The sequence below is a fragment of the Aedes aegypti genome, chromosome 2 (genome assembly GCF_002204515.2).
Source record: "Aedes aegypti strain LVP_AGWG chromosome 2, AaegL5.0 Primary Assembly, whole genome shotgun sequence".
NCBI lineage: Eukaryota > Metazoa > Arthropoda > Insecta > Diptera > Culicidae > Aedes > Aedes aegypti.
Window position 1 is genome coordinate 372,164,572 of NC_035108.1, and position 17,527 is coordinate 372,182,098.

Sequence of the window (17,527 nt, forward strand, 5' to 3'; positions counted from 1 at the left end):
ATTCAGGTATGTATAAAAAATTAAAGCTTTACAATTATATAGAACACTGCACTATTTCGATTTGGTGTGAATTTTTAATTCTTACTAGCATTGTTAATTATATTTTATTCAAACAAATGATGATAGAAGAAGATTTGCCTACACGCTAAACAAGAACTAAAACAAATATTTAATCGATACATAACAATTATTTCTAAATAAGATATAATTACAAATAACTATGCAAAGTTTACATTCCATATGTATGTAGCAATATGATACTATACAAGTGGACCCGGCAAACTTTGACAGTTGTAGTATAGAATACAGTACTGCTTTTGAATATTCCGAAATCAATGTGTGGTTAGTGTCATCAGGCATTTAAGCTATTATGCTTTTAATGTTGGTTTATAGTGACAAAAATCTAGTTTTGAGAAAATCGGCTTTGAAGGTTTTTCACCAATTTTTCATTCCATATGAATTGTATGAGAGCCATAAAACCAAGTAAATCTTCTACGAATTATTTTTTTTTTTCTATTGGATTAAAAAATCACCAAAAATACCGTTGAAAAGCTTGGATACAGAATACTTAAGTATATTAAACTCAAAACCGATTAAAATGTCATGGGACCCTCTATTGATATTCGCCGCAATATTTTTTTTTCATTTATTGTCGTTCCTGTTAAGCTTATTTTTTAGAACTACGTTTTATGTAAAACACAGTTAATCAAAGCTTTCCGAACCATCAGAATTACAAGCTATTATAAAATATATATATATATATATATATATATATATATATATGTATATATATATATATATATGTATATATATATATATGTATATACATATATATGTATATATATATATATATATATATATATATATATATATATATATATATATATATATATATATATATATATATATATATATATATATATATATATATATATATATATATATATATATATATATATATATATATATATATATATATATATATATATATATATATATATATATATATATATATATATATATAGGGGAACCTGGTCCAATTCGGACCCTGTTCTAATTCGGACCATCAAGCATTTCTCAATACTAGCGTAACTGTAGAGATCGTGAGTACCGTTGTTCTTCCCACCGTCTGGCTTGGATCTAACACAATAAATTTGACGCCTTTCAGTTAATTCGTTTGACTTTTATAATAGTTTGTTGTTTTGAGGTGCTCTGGTGTGCTGTCGGTTAGCATTTTTCCCAAGCTTCTGTAAGTGACAATATATCTCCAATGTTTCTGTGTTATTTTATAATCGAATCCTCCAAGCCTAAATTTTCATCTGATCATATGTCTTTGATATATCTATGCACTGTTTGTGTTCAACTAGTTTGAAAATCACAAAATGTGTGTTGGTCCAAACCGGACCTTTTGATATGGTCCAAAAGGGACCTCTTGGTTTTCAACGAGCACTCAGTCTATTCCAAGAGCTCCACCCCGTGAAAGTCTTCTCGGCTTGATAGAAAATCACAAAAGTTGTAATATTGATCGATGATGTCTTTGTTTCTGGTGCGGTCAAGAAAAAGTCTTCAAAAAAATCTAAGAAATACGGTAGACCACCAAAAAATAAAGGAATGAATAATCCAGCTACTTAAAAAGCATCTCCAGCCTATTTTAGATACGGCTTCCCAAAATAGTTTGACAATACGACACAAAAAGACGTTTACGATTGCTGAGAACTTTTATAGTTCACCTTTTTAACCCGATATTTTCATGCAAAGTTTAAATGTGTTGAAATTTTACTATATTCAAGACTTTTTTGAATGCATTTTGTAAAATAACAAAAAGCTCCAATATAAAAAAATGTTTGTTTTCTTTATCCCGATATCTGGTCCGTATGAAATCAAGTTAGGGAGATTAAACTGTACTGAGATTTGAACCAGTTTTGGATTTTACCCTCGTTTATTTTATTTTTTTGAGAAATTCACATTTTACTTGAGCTAAATCTGACTCGAATTAAATTAGTTTTTTTTCACAAATTGGGTTTATTTTTTATGCTTGAGCTTACAGAAGAAGTTCAATAAGCTTTGATACCAAACAAATCGGAGTTATATTTTATAACTACCATAGCAAAAACGATAAAACTTAGGGTGGTCCGAATTAGAACATGGCGGGTCCGAATTGAAACAGGGTTAGTCCAATTCGGACCTTCTGGAGCATTTTGTTCAAACATGTCTAGTCATGTCCCGGTAGGAGATATCCCAAAACTCTCTGAGAGAAAAGTGTGCGCGCTGAATCAGGCGTTTACGTTAACATCATACTTATCATATCGTACATCATACTGAAAAGATATGGCCAAAAAACTGTTACTAGGTCCGAATTGGACCATGTTCCCCTATATATATATTTATATATATATATATATATATATATATATATATATATATATATATATATATATATATATATATATATATATATATATATATATATATATATAAGTTAGAAGCTGGACTTCGGGATCGGTGTTTTTAAAAAGAGAAAAGCTGAACTGCACTGGTTGACTATTGAGTAAAGACTGGTTTATTACACGCGTCCTGGGTTTCTAACTACCTGAGGGCCCTAACGTGTTATTTGCTGTCTCAGCACTCTCTGTTAGACCACGTTGCGCTGCCTCGTGGTGGTGTCCGGTTGTATTGCTGATGAATTGAAGCCGTTGCACTCTGTTCCCCAACTCAAACTGCTGCCGTTGTAGAATCTTCACTTGTTGTTGTTGGCTGTTTCCGTCGCTCTGGATACTAAGTCCAGCTGGTGGATGATTTTCTGCTGTAACTGCCCCCTCCTCAAGTACGGAACGTCCCGGTCCGTTGGTTGTTTTCCTCAAGATGAATTTGATGACTATGCAAAGGATGGCAATTCCGAGTATGGTTGAAAATGAAAATCCTCCGAAGGTTGTCCATAATTTGAAGTGAAGACTATCTTGCCTAAGGTATACGTGATCCAATTTCTGCCGGTTACTAATTGCTGTATTGCTGATTTCTGCTATGTCGTGGGATTTATGAAGACTCCATTTCATCAAGGTATTGTGAAATGCACTGTGTAGTATCTCGGTATTGATGACGGTTTCTGAACTTTGGAATGTTTGACCGTTGAAGTTGATGGTACAGTTATAGAATTTGACTATGAGGTTTCCGGTGATTTTCCTATCGTCTGGTCCGCAATTTGTTTTCAAGGTTATGGCATTCGAGATTAATATGGTGTTCTCGTTTACTAGAAGTTGAATGGTTTCGTTCTTGATTATTGAATTACAGTGAGACTGTTTTCCGAGTATGATTGGTTGAATACAGTCGTCTTCGAACTCGGTGATGTATTCTGATTTTTGAACAAAATCTTCCGGTTTTCTTGTCGTGAATAATCTGGTACCATGCCGTATGATATGGCTTGGGTGTGATTTGATAATTTGGTTGTCTATGATGAGTGGGTAGATCCTTACGATGGTGGAGGTTGAAGTTTCCAGTTGTGGAACGGTTAAGATGTATAGCAGGTCGTCGTTTTTCACAGCAACTTTCGGGGTGACGAATTGTAGCGCTTCGTCTGGAAAGTTGATTTGTATACCTTGGTCTTGGATGGCGGCTTTGATGATGTTGATCTCGCGTGTGGATAGCATTTTGGTATTGGTAAGAGAAATCTTCGAGAGAGTGATAGCTTCTTGGATGTTGTCTAATATCTCGTTGATGATGTCGACGTTTAGCATTGTTGTAACGGCATCTAAGGCATCCAGGTTTGCTTTGTTATTACTATTCAACGTACTGGCTATTTGGTTGACGGATTCTGTTAGTTGAGTGATCCTATTGTTGATATTGTCGTTAATCCTGTACTGCTGGTTGTTTTGGTTGATGAGGTCGTTTAAAGTGGAGTTTAGGATATGGAGATCTTGGGCGTCGGGTGATCCAGCTACCCATTTCCAAGCTGTTCCGATGGAATCCCATCGTCGTTGTCGATGTGTCTGCCGTGGCTTTAGTCCATAGAGAGTGCTGTATAGCTTTTTGATCCTGAACTTAATCACCTCATGCAATGGGTTAGTATTTGTTAGTTTGTTGTAAAAAGTGTTAGTTATAATTTCGATGCTCTCCTCAATCCTATCTAATTTCACCGGGTGTATGATTTTAATTGAGCCGAATTGAATTTTACAATCTTTTTTGTTAATCTGAACGATTGGTTCTTCTGTTATTTTTATGATGTTCAAGAATGATTCGCATGATATCTGTGAGAATGCAGTGTATATAATGAACGCCAAGAAAAGCATCTGTAAAATTAAGGTTAGTGTGTTAGTTTGTTTGCAATAGGTTATGTTTATTTATTATTATTTTCAAAACAAAATTAAGAGTTATCAAAATACCTTCCTATTTCTTTTTAAATTTGTTTTGTGAAGTTTAATCTTTCTGGAGTCAATAACGGTTTTCCTTCTATTTGCTCTAACAATCTGTTTCTTAAACTTTTGTTTTCTTTTATTTGGAATACCGGAGCTTTTGACGTAAATAACATGGTCTTTCGAAAAGTTAGGTTCTTGTTCTCTAGTCTTGTTATGTCTATCGATTTGTATTTTCTGCCGTTCTTCTAAAGCATGAATAACTTCATCGAATACTTCGTTTCTATTGTCGAGTATTCTTTGGAGATTTAGGGGCCTTTCCTCGCCATCTTTAACACCAAAAAATACTTCAATAGGTTTTAAATTCGTAGCAGAATGGACTGTTGTGTTGTACAACGTGGTTGCAATTTTATAGATTTCTTTGTTCGAGAGGTCTGGGTACTTACTCCTGATACACCTAAAGATCTCACTGAGAGTTGAGTGAAATCGTTCGACGATTCCATTCACCTCACTGTGATCAGAGGGAGTATAATAAGTTTCCACATCCAGTCTCTGGAATGGGACTGTTGTGTTGTACAACGTGGTTGCAATTTTATAGATTTCTTTGTTCGAGAGGTCTGGGTACTTACTCCTGATACACCTAAAGATCTCACTGAGAGTTGAGTGAAATCGTTCGACGATTCCATTCACCTCACTGTGATCAGAGGGAGTATAATAAGTTTCCACATCCAGTCTCTGAAGGAGACTTCGCAGTTCAATTGATTTTAAAGCAACCTCGTTGTCGCACACAATCATTTTTGGGGTGCCGTAAGTCGTAAAGAGTTTCGTAATGGCTTTCTTTATATCGGGAATAGAACGCGATTTGATAGGGATGAGTATAGCGTATCTTGATAGCTTATCTACCGCCGATATGAAAATATTTGGGGTGGATATGAATATATCCACATGGAGTATATCGAGAGGTTTAGCCGGAAGAGGAGTGTATGCAAATTTGACTTTGTAAGGGTTCCTCTCGTATTTGTTCTCAAGGCAAGTATTGCATAGATTAATGAAACTTGTTACCTTATTCCGCATCTTTGGGAAGAAGAATTTTTTGTAGATTACTCTGCAATTGTCCTCGATTCCACGATGGGCTCGGTGATGAGTTTCTTCAATAATCTGGTCCTGTCCTTCCTCAGAAATAACGTCCTGTAAAATAGACTGCGTTAATAAAACCTTAAAAAATTTGTTACGGGAAAAATGGTTTCGATACGCTAGTTGTATCCATTTTAACCATTTTTCTGGACATAAAATGCAGTTTGTTCTGGTCGGGTGCATGTAATCCCTGAAGATCTCCATTGCGTTCACCATTCCAAACGTTACCCTGTTGATGGTCCGTCGAAATATCGAAGGAAAAATCTCTTCATATGATTCCTCGTTCCTTGGCCCTTCTGTAATTAAAATCTGGTTTTTAAAAACATTTAGGGGTTTTTCGGTCATTTTTATTAAGTCTTCAGCATCGGATGAACTGGAGTGTACGGTTGCTCCATCACTGTCGTCGTCGGGATCGTTTTCTTCGTCAGACGATGACGATGAAGTTTCCTGCCTTTGTTCATTTACATTTATTTCGTGTTTGACACGAGATAGGCTATCGGCGACTACGTTCTGTTTACCAGGCCGGTATTTTATCTCATAATCAAACTGTTCTAAACGTAATTTCATTCTTATTAATCTGTCGTTTTGTGTTTTAGAAGATAGTGTGTATGTTAACGGTTTATGGTCAGTGTATAATGTGAATTTGTGACCATATAAATAAGATCTGAAATATTTGCACGCCCAATCGATGGCAAGGAGTTCCTTTTCAATTGTTGAATAGTTCTCCTCAGTCCTTGTCAAGGTACGTGAAGCAAAGGCGATAGGTTTGTCTTGACCGATGGGGCCTTGCGACAAAACAGCACCTAGGGCGAAATTCGATGCGTCTGTAGTTAATACAAACGGTTTCGAATAATCTGGATATTGCAACACATGGCTGCTGGTCAAAATGTTCCTACAGCGGTCGAAAGAGGAGACGAACTCTCGAGTATGTTCGATTTTCTCTCCTTTCCTAAGCTGTTGAGTCATAGGTTTTGTGATTTTTGCAAGATCCTTTATAAATTTTCTGTAGTATCCCATTACCCCTAAAAAGGCTCTTAACTCCTTTTCGTTCTTAGGTAACGGCCATTCTTTGATCGCTCTGATCTTCTCGGGATTGGGTTTTACGCCTTCCGGAGTAACCACATGCCCTAAGAAGGCCACTTCTTTTTGTAAAAACTCGCATTTATCAATCTGGGTTTTTAGATTGTATTTGCGGAGCGTTTCGAGTATTTTCGTAAGGTTTACGAGATGCTCTTGCAGGCTGGTAGAAAAGATGATTATATCATCCATATATACCAAGCATCGAACTCCGATATGTTCCCTGAGGATATTATCCATCACTCTTTGAAACGTAGCAGGAGCGTTCTTTAAACCGAATGGCATTCGCACGAACTCATAGTGTCCGCCTTCGACACTAAAAGCTGTTTTTGAAATATCTTTCTTATCAACTTCGATCTGGTGAAATCCAGAAGCCAAATCGATAGTTGAGAAGTACTGACATCTTCCTAGCTTGTCTAAAATGTCAGTAATATTAGGGATAGGATATCGATCATCGATAGTTTTATCATTCAACTTTCGATAATCGATAACTAGCCTCCATTTCTTTTGGCCTGAAGAATCTAATTTCTTCGGGACTATCCATATCGGTGAAGACCATGGGCTATTCGAAGGACGAATAATGCCCTGATTTAGCATTTTCCCGATTTGATTTTGCACTTCTGCTTTATGGAAAAAGGGGTATCGATACGATTTTGTATAAACAGGTAAGTCGTCCTTAGTGTTTATTTGATGCCGTATCGCATTGGTGAACGTTAATGGTACAGTATCGTCTGTACGAAAAACGTCACGGAACTTATTTAATACCTTCAAAAGTTCGGATTTTTCCTCTTTATTTAGATTTTCTTGTTTAAAATCAATGGGTGATGGTTTTTTATCGCATGAGTATCCCAAATTAATATTATCTCTATCGAGAGATCTTGTTTCAAAATTATTGATTTCAACTTGCAACATATCAAAAATACTGATGTCCCTTGGAGTTTCATCATAATTCTGAACCCAAATTTCTGCTCTGTGGTTCGAGCTTTTGTAGATACCAGAAAGAATTTTTATTTTGGGTAAAATTTCAATTTCACGATCAATAAAGAAATCTCCATTATCTACGGAGGTAGTTAATGTTAAAGATTTCGTTTCATTAGCATTTATTTGGATTGTTTCGGGATATTTCTTTTGCAAAGGAATCGATATCTCTCCGATTTTCAAAATATCTCTTGCCGTATCGATGATAGAGTTTAAAGACCGTAATGTTTCGTATCCTATTAACCCATGAAAGAAGTTATGGAAGTTAAATAAATAGAACCTTTGCGCGGGGATTGTTTTGCAATAATTTGAGAATGGGTTGAAGAGTGTATATTGGTTGATTTGATATTTTCCAGTTATATTTTTAACTGTTCTTGTGGAACATAGTTTTGTTATCTGAGGTGGTACCAAAGCAGGAGAAATATAATTTTTGTTTGCTCCGGTGTCGATTAGGAAACGGAGCGTACCGAATTTTGTGTTATGAATTTCTAAATATGGTAAACAGTTATTGGTCATTCGTTCGGGACTAAGCCCTCTAGCATATGAAAATTTAGTTGATCCGCCGTATCCTCCTCATTACTATAGTCTGCTGAGTGAGATGTATCTAAAACTGCATCTGCGAAGTCGACATTGGGTTCACTTGTAGAAACGTGAGCCATTCCGTGGTGTGGGAAATTTTGGTTTGCATATTGAGGCTGTTCTGCAGACTCGGGAGTGTATTCACTTTCTTCATGCATATTGACATTTTGCATGGGTCTATTATTGTTTCTAGTCTGATTAGAAAAAGCTTCTTGTTTTATTGCTAACGGGGGATTCGAATTTGGAAGCTGTGACCTGTACTGTTGATAGCTTTGTTGTTGGAATACTGGTTTTGCCTGTGGGTAATTTTGTTCTTGAAAAGTTGTTCTTGTTTGTTGATAATAGGGTCCAGATTTAAATGCAGATTGTACGAAGGGTCTGGTGTTTGGGTTTGGTGCACGTGATTGCATAGGGAAATTTCTTTGCGCGTAGAACGGTCTTTGTTGAATGGTTGGCATATTAAGCGCGTTACGTTTTATTTGCAAAACATCAGAAGTTTGTTTTAAATTTCTCTCCCGCCTTCTCCTCATTGCTGCTTCTTGTTCTGAGGCAACTTGATATGCGGCTTGGAGAGACTGTGGTCTCGTTGATCTTGTTAGATCTGACACCGTGTCGTGGAGTCCGTCCACAAAAGCGTTGACCATGAGGGTCTCGTATGTACCCATAATGGCTTTGGCTTCATTGGCAGAATTACTGCTTAGCGAAATTTTTGCATTGATCTCCGCCAACAGAGATCTACAAACATAATGAAATTCAGCCACACTACTCGATCCTTGTCTCAGATTAGTGAGCTTTGACACCAATGATGATAAGTCAGATTTATCGCCAAAGTAGTCGGTTAAAGTGTTTTTAATAGAATTCCAATCTAGGGGGGTATGTCCCGCAGAAAGGACATCATTTGCTTTGTCTGTAATTTTGTCGCGAATTATGCCTACCCAAATAGGCAGAATTTGTGAAATTTCATTTTGCGGAACGAATTTTTTAGACTCGTTCAATTTTTGTTCGACGGATTCTATCCAACGAGGTAGTTTCCGTGGATTTCCGTCAAATTCAGGGATCATTCTTATTAAATCAGGTATTCTTGGGGGATTACTCATTGAAGCTTGTAGCGGAACCTGAGCGATATCATTCTGTTGATTCGCTTGTATTATTATTGTTTCTTCGGCTCTTCTTTCTTGTGCCTCTTCGAGAACCGCAATCTGTAGTCGTTGTTCTTCTAAACGAGCTCTCAGATCGTCGACCAATCTTTCTAGGTGGTCAGTCATTTTTCTTGTCCGCACAATGGTGAGACTATTAAGGTGTAACTCAATTATTAACGTGTAAATCAATTATTCGCTTCACTAAATTTAATATTCTGTTTAAATCGACTGCGCCTTTCGTGTATCTAATTTCTAAATTTTCACTTTCACTGTATTGCTCAATTGCTTTTCACTTATTCTTGTAATATTTTCGTTAATCACTTCACTAATTGCTTGTTGTATTGTTACCTTACGCTATGAGAATAGAAGCGGAAAAAATAGAAAAATAGAATTAGACTTACCGTTATTTCTGGTGATCCTCCAGCAATGCGGTATAGTTGTAGTTATCGTCGCGATAAGCCGTCGCTCGATGGGTTGTTGAAGAAAGAAGATGATGATTGGGAGCAGGTCTCTTTGCGTCGCCGTCACTGGTGCTCCAGCTGCTGGAAATTGCCGCAGGTCTCTAATATTCCTTTAGAGATGTGTTCCTTCCAATTACGATGTGCACTCGTTTTTTCTGGTTCACGGACAAAATCACTTCACTTTTGCACACACAACGGGACCAAAGATGATCCTACCGACCTAAGCCAGTTAGAAGCTGGACTTCGGGATCGGTGTTTTTAAAAAGAGAAAAGCTGAACTGCACTGGTTGACTATTGAGTAAAGACTGGTTTATTACACGCGTCCTGGGTTTCTAACTACCTGAGGGCCCTAACGTGTTATTTGCTGTCTCAGCACTCTCTGTTAGACCACGTTGCGCTGCCTCGTGGTGGTGTCCGGTTGTATTGCTGATGAATTGAAGCCGTTGCACTCTGTTCCCCAACTCAAACTGCTGCCGTTGTAGAATCTTCACTTGTTGTTGTTGGCTGTTTCCGTCGCTCTGGATACTAAGTCCAGCTGGTGGATGATTTTCTGCTGTAACTTATATATATATATATATATATATATATATATATATATATATATATATATATATATATATATATATATATATATATATATATATATATATTTGAAAGTTCAGAAAATATTTTTGAAAGTTCAGAAAATTTTACGTATTCTGTCAAATTTTCAGCGATGTATGTTTTTTTGGTTTTTGAGATATATTTTTTTGAAAATAAAAAATCAGTCATTTTTTATCGGCACACACTGTAGGTCTCAGCGCATTCGATTTGTAATGCTTAAAAAAAATTATAACTTTTGAACAGCTTAACCGATTTCCAATCTTTTTGTATGGAATGAAAGCAAGCTTAAAATTTCAACTATTCATTGTCGTGTACTAGAAGTCGAGTCTAGTACACGACACTGAAGACGGCCTTACAGTTGAGGTCGAAATACGCGTATCTGTTTAAGGATACAAACTCTAGTGGAATTAAATGGTGATGTACTAAATTCGGTTTTTTCATCTACTTATATCTCAAAAACTAAAAAACATACATCGCTGAAAATTTGACAGTTTACGTAAAATTTTCTGAACTTTTTAAAAAAAATGAGAGCAGCAATATATATATATATATATATATATATATATATATATATATATATATATATATATATATATATATATATATATATATATATATATATATATATATATAAAGTGAATTGACACTCGCAGGGTAAAAAAAATGGGAAGACACATGCTTTCAATTTAGGATAGAACTAAATTGAAAGCATGTGGTTTTGCGAAGAATGACAGATGTTTGTCAATGTAAAGACTGTGACCAACTAAACTTGTAAAAATCAAAGTCCTTTTTCCTTTTTTCAGCTTTATTTCCTAGAAGGGTTGTTGTTAAAGTTTCAGTATATGCTTCAAAATTATTGTACCATGAAAGAAAGTTATTTTCACTCACTATTCCATTTTTGACTAAACATTGTACCAACCTTTGCCATAAGATTTTCAATATGTTTACTATTCAATTTGCAACAACTATAAAAGAAATCCTGCCAAGCTTTCACCAGCTCTACGATGCTTTCCCTTTCCGCAACCCATGCTAATGTGCTAAAAATGTGGAATAATAGAGACATTCATGCTATATGCACAAACTATATTTATTAACATCTTAGTTAAAAGTTTTTTCAACAAAAAGTGAAGTTCCGATATCTGTCCAGAAATTAATAATTTTTGGTGTACCTTTTGATGAATAGTGATTTTTGTTACCTCAAGTCTTTTTTCGCTTTGCGTGTTTCGTGTTTTTGAATTATCGCTTCTGTGGTTCTGAATCATTTTGCCACCTTTTTCATAGATGACTTTAAAAGCTTAGCAATTGTCAAAGGAACCTTTTCTTCACGCCTGCTAGGACTCAAAAATGTCAAAGATCAAATCGAAAGCTTATTAAAACTATTTCAAATTATCGGTTTACAATAAAGTTGACAATATTGTTTTACAATTGCACCAATTTTTGTCTTTAACTACGTGGATGCTTGAAATTTTCTGTAAATTGTCGAAATATTATTAAATGCTCTTTCTAGTGTTTTGTCCATAAACAGAGATAACTTACTTTACTTTTGCTGGCTCTACGTCCTTTAAGACATGACCTTCGCCCAATGTTACGCCAACTAACTCGCTCCATGGCTGCTATGCTCCAATTTCACGATCGCCCCACACTTCCAAGATCCTGCTCCACTTGGTCAAACCACCTAGCTCGTTGTGCTCCCCTTCGTCTTGTACCGGCCGGATTTGAGGTGAACACCATTTTTGCGGGATTGTTGTCCGGCATTCTCACAACGTGTCGCGCCCATCGTACCCTTCCAGCTTTGGCGACTTTCTGGATACTGGGTTCACCGTAGAGTTGCGCAAGCTATTGGTTCATTCTTCTCCTCCATACGCCGTTCTCACATACTCCGCCGAAGATCGTCCTAAGCACACGTCGTTCAAAAACTCCTAGCGCTTGCAGGTCCTCTTCGAGTATTGTTCACGTCTCATGCCCGTAGAGGACTACCGGTCTTATAAGCGTCTTGTACGTGGTACACTTAGTACGGAAGTGAAATTTACCAGATCGCAAGGTCTTGTGGAGGCCGTAGTAAGCTCGACTTCCGGCAATGATACGTCTTCGAATTTCTCTGCTGCAGTTGTTATCCGATGTTATCAATGATCCGAGGTAGACAAATTCGTCCACCACCTCGAACTCATCCCCGTCGATCATCGCGCGTCTGCCAATGCGTGCTCTATCGCGCTGGGTTCCTCCGACCAGCAGATATTTCGTCTTCGACGTATTTACCTTCAATCCAACCCGATCTGCTTCACGTTTCAGCCTGGTATACTGTTCAGAAACCACCTGGAACGTTCTTCCGACAATGACCACGTCGTCAGCAAAGCAGATGAACTGGCTGGATTTGTTGATGATCGTGCCCCGCATGTTGAAGCCCGCCTGTTTCACAACACCTTATAGCGCAATATTGAACAGGAGGCAGGAAAGACCATCGCCTTGTCGAAGTCCTTTGCGTGTTTCAAACGGGTCCGGCAATGCTCCCGATATTTGCACACAGCACTGTACACTATCCATCGTTGCTTTGATCAGTCTAGTCAGTTTCGCGGTCGATGGTATCATAGGCCGCTTTGAAATCGATGAATAGATGGTGCGTAGGGACTTGATATTCGCGACACTTTTGGAGGATCTGCCGCAACATAAAGATTTGGTCTGTCGTCGATCGCCCGTCCACAAAACCGGCTTGATAACTTCCCACACATCTGCTTGCCAGTGGCGATAGACGGTGGAAGATGATCTGAGAAAGCACTTTATGGGCTGCGTTAAGAATTGTAATCGCTCGATAGTTCTCACATTCTAACTTGTCACCCTTTTTGTATATTGGGAATATTATTCCCTCCTTCCACTCCTCCGGTAGCTTTTCTGTATCCCAGATCCTGGCTATCAACCGATGCAGGCAAGTGGCCAACCTGTCCGGGCCCATTTTAATAAGTTCCGCTCCAATACCATTCTCACCAGCTGCTTTGTTGTTCTTGAGCTGTTTGATAGCATCCTTAACCAAGGATGAAAAAAAAAACGGCTCTAGCGATCAACAACACAGTATTGGAATAATCTAAGAGGGCCGTTACTCTCGTAGCAGCATGATTTCAACACCTCATTACGCGTGCGTCGAGTGGATATATGAAGCATCCGATGCACTGTTTGTCGTGGGACAAAGAGTTTATCGGATATTGTTACAAGTAGCGATCAACTTGAATCATGCCCCATTCGCGCTATTATTTATCGCTCAACCAATGTCCGAATGGTTTTAGAATCACAAACAGTATATATGAAGATAGATCAATAAGTAAAAGTGGAAAAATCCTCAAAATAATCAAACTTTTTTTCGCGAACAGTTAATCGCTAGCACACGTGCAACACGATGCATTATTCACGGAGCGTAGTTTGTTGTGATAACTTGACGACAAAGAGTTAATCGTTGTTGCTATGATCGCAGGATAAAGAACAACGCGAGGCATCATGGATTTTGTCATGATCACTAGATTTCCATCCTTGTCCTTAACTTCACCTATTGTGGGAGTTGGCACGTCTCCATCATCCGCCGTACTGATGAAGCCATTCCTCCTGCTGTCCTGATCTTCCTCCTCTGCGTCGTTTAGGTGTTCATCGTAGTGCTGCATCCACCTTTCGATCACCTCACGTTCGTCCGTCAAGATACCTCCATCCTTATGCCGGCACATTTCGGCTCGCGGCACAAAGCCTGTGCGGGATGCATTGAGTTTCTTGTAGAACTTACGTGTTTCTTGAGAACGATACAGCTGCTCCATCTCTTAGCACTCCAACTCTTCCAGGTGGCACTTTCTATCCCGGAACAGAGATAAGTAGAACTTTATTTACATTCTTGACTTGTTTTGAGACTGTTACATATTTAATAGAACAAACCTGATGTTTTAAAAATATCGTTGTTTGAATTTTACAAATTCAGTTAATTACAGTCCTTACAATTTTCCGATATTATAAAAGTATAAGATCTAAGAAATGCTTCTGGATGAAGGACTAAACAGTTTTTGTTTTAATTTCTCTAGAAAAGTTGCTCTTCAAAGCAAAACTTTTTCAACTGAAGAAATTGCTTTTAAACCATTAATAATGTTCTAGCGCTGTATCCATTTATGGCTGAATCGTTTTATCTAACTTGAAATTTCAAATATGTTTTAAATACAGTATTCGAGAGGCTGCGATTATATTTGGAGAAATGGGCTGATAATCGCCATAATTGGATTTATCTTTAGACAGACAATATATGCTAAAAACTAAATCATATATCTTATCCATAGTTTGGGATAGTTTTGGTTAATGTAGACAAAATAGTTGGATCAACAAAGAAATATTTGTACTTATTCAAAATGATAAAGCAAAAACCTAGTAGTATTTTCTAATCATTTTTAAAAGCTTTACTAGGAAGACATCGCGGTGAAATGGCCCAAAATATCGATTTGATACACGTCTGAAATTTTACCAAATTAGCTCATTTTCGGACAGAATACCGTTTCAATTCCGGACATTCAAGGCCTCAGTGAAGAATAACTCATCAAAAAGCACATACATCATATCATTCTGTATGATTCCTCAGCGTTATCCTTCAAAATACTTAACATTTGAATGGTGGGTGTAGATTTTGATTCCGCTGCTTGAATAAAATTAAATAAGTATAAATTAGATATCATCATCTATGCTGACGACATGAAAATTTATCTGGTGATTCGATCAGTGGAAGACTGCCATCGTCTGCAAAATCTGATAGACAAGTTTATTGACTGGTGCCAACTGAACAAGTTAATTGTCAGCATTCCAAAGTGCTCTGTAATGACATTCCACCGCTCGAAACGACCACTTTTGTTCGACTATAGGATGAATGGATCCAGACTTCGTAGGGTTGATGAAGTGTTAGATTTAGGAGTGTCGTTGGACTCGAAATTGACCTTCAACAATCACTATGCGTCAATAATAGCCAAGGCAAATCGACAGCTGGGCTTCATATCAAAAATAGCCAAAGATTTCACAGACCCGTACTGTTTGAAATCACTATACTGCGCGCTGGTACGGCCAATTCTCGAAACTGCTTCCATTGTTTGGACGCCAAATGATGTTTCCTGGACATTGAGGATCGAACGTGTCCAACGAAGGTTCATTCGGATGGCCCTGCGTCATCTACCCTGGCGTGATTCACTGAATCTTCCTGCATATCCTGCTCGGTGCAGGCTACTCAACATGGACACCCTTGAGAAAAGTCGTAAAATTCAACAGGCGATGTTTGTAGCTAAACTTCTGAACAATGAAATTGATTGTCCACGACTGCTTTCCAAGTTAGATAATCGGGCTGCTCAACGACCTCTCCGACAGCGATCATTGCTACAAGGAAGATTTCACCGAACTACGTTTGGATATAATGAACCAGTGTCGTCGATGATTCGCTCATTCACTATGGTTGAAGATCTCTTTGAGTTCGCTGAAACAACTGTGTGTTTTAAAAACAAGATTACACGCTCGTCCATTTTGTAGTTTCTTTATTATTAGTTCATTCATTAAGACCTTGAAGTCAGATGAATAAATATTGGTAAATAAATATATTAGTATAAATTAGGTTTTTCATGATTCTTATTACTTTTGTATAATATTCCAGACACTTTGATCCGAATTCTGGTCAGCTCATGAGAATCATAGTTTTCAAATCACTGAAGAGACGTCTAAGTCAGCTGGGCATTATACATTTTCCTAGATATCTATGGCAAATGCTTATTAAAACGAGTGAGAACTTTTGAACGGCAAATTTTTGAAATATTTTATGTGTAATGTTTCCCATACAAAGTAAAATGTTTTTTTTCTTCATTAACGTGAATTTCAACACATATGGCTAGTTCTTCACTCAAAGTAAAATGTCTGGAATTTGAAGTTGTCGGTAATATGAATCGAAACGTTATTTTAGAATTTGATGTAGCACTGAAAATTTGTGTTTTGTTTTCTTCTAAAAGTGAACAGGTCTAGAACCCAGAGTGCGAGTCGGGTCCTGCGCTTAATCCCTGAACTTTGCGTCGAAAGCCAATTTGGCGTATAAAGGAAATAGGATTGCATTTGTATCCTGAGGGGCTTAACTTTTTTTTTCTGTTGTTGTTCCGTTTCTCCAGTTTGAAAACGAGCGAGTCGTGTGTGACTTTTTGAACTTCTACCGAGGGTTTTTGTGCGCGCTGCTCTTTGCGAAGGTTATAGGGGGGCAATTGTTCGATAACGAATGCTGGTGTATTCTGAAGTAGCATGGAACTGAAATTGTCGGCTTTTTGTTTCGTTCCGTACAGGTTATCGTTTGGATGGCATCGGGCAGAAGTGATCGGTGCCCTGACTTCGGTGCTGATGATTTGGGTCGTGACGGCAATCCTGTTCTACTTGGCCGTGCTGAGGACAATCAATCAAGACTTCGAGGTGGACGGTCAAGCGATGCTGATAACTTCCGGACTGGGCATTCTGGTGAATGTAATGTGAGTATTGGATGAGCTTTTTTTACTGTAGTCGAATTTTTTTCGAATCGCATAGTTCTTTGCGCGGGATTTCTTTTCAAATACATATCGGGTTTCTGTGCATGGATTATAATGCCTCACGTGTTCTACACTGAACAAGTGTAGAACGTGAACGCCATCTGTATAGTTTATGGGACGCAACTGACGTGTGGATGAAAATCCTTTGATGGAAATTGAAACACGTTGAGTTAACGGGTTTGCAATGTGTCTTTTTTGTGAAAAAATCCTGGAAAGACTACCTGTTTACGAAATCCCAGCAACCGTGAGCAAGTGTCATGAGGATAGCGGCCATATTGACAAGCATTTAAAGAAGGAGAATTTTGTGTTTTTTGAATATGAAATTTAATATTTATTAGTCATAGGGTAATAGTTAGAACATATAAATAGATAAAAAAAAAAACAATAGATTAGAAATATATGTTTGCAATTGAATCGTAGAAATTTGTTGTGCTGTTTTGAAAAAAAAAACACAACTGGATTTCTTGAATTGATTTTTTTCTTAGCTAGACTCAGGAGAAAATTTCGACATGTTTTGTAGAAAGTTTTAATTAAAAATTGGGGATCAAGAGCAACATTCTTCAAAATAAAATGATAAAAAGTTCTTGAGCAACTATTAGAGGATTTTGTTAGCACATATAATTACACATTAGGTGAAATTTTAGTAAATTTTTGAAACT

At 37.3% G+C, this 17,527-nt stretch overlaps 1 protein-coding gene across 5 annotated transcripts in view; it reads left to right on the forward strand.

The window, feature by feature from the left end:
* Positions 1–17,527, forward strand: part of LOC5569442 (zinc transporter 2) — a 132,518-nt gene that overhangs the window by 88,929 nt on the left and 26,062 nt on the right. For all 5 annotated transcript variants that reach the window (XM_021846709.1, XM_021846710.1, XM_021846711.1 and 2 more), the window contains exon 6: positions 16,632–16,811. In XM_021846709.1, the coding sequence (XP_021702401.1) occupies positions 16,632–16,811 (180 nt within the window). The remainder of the gene's footprint in view (positions 1–16,631; positions 16,812–17,527) is intronic.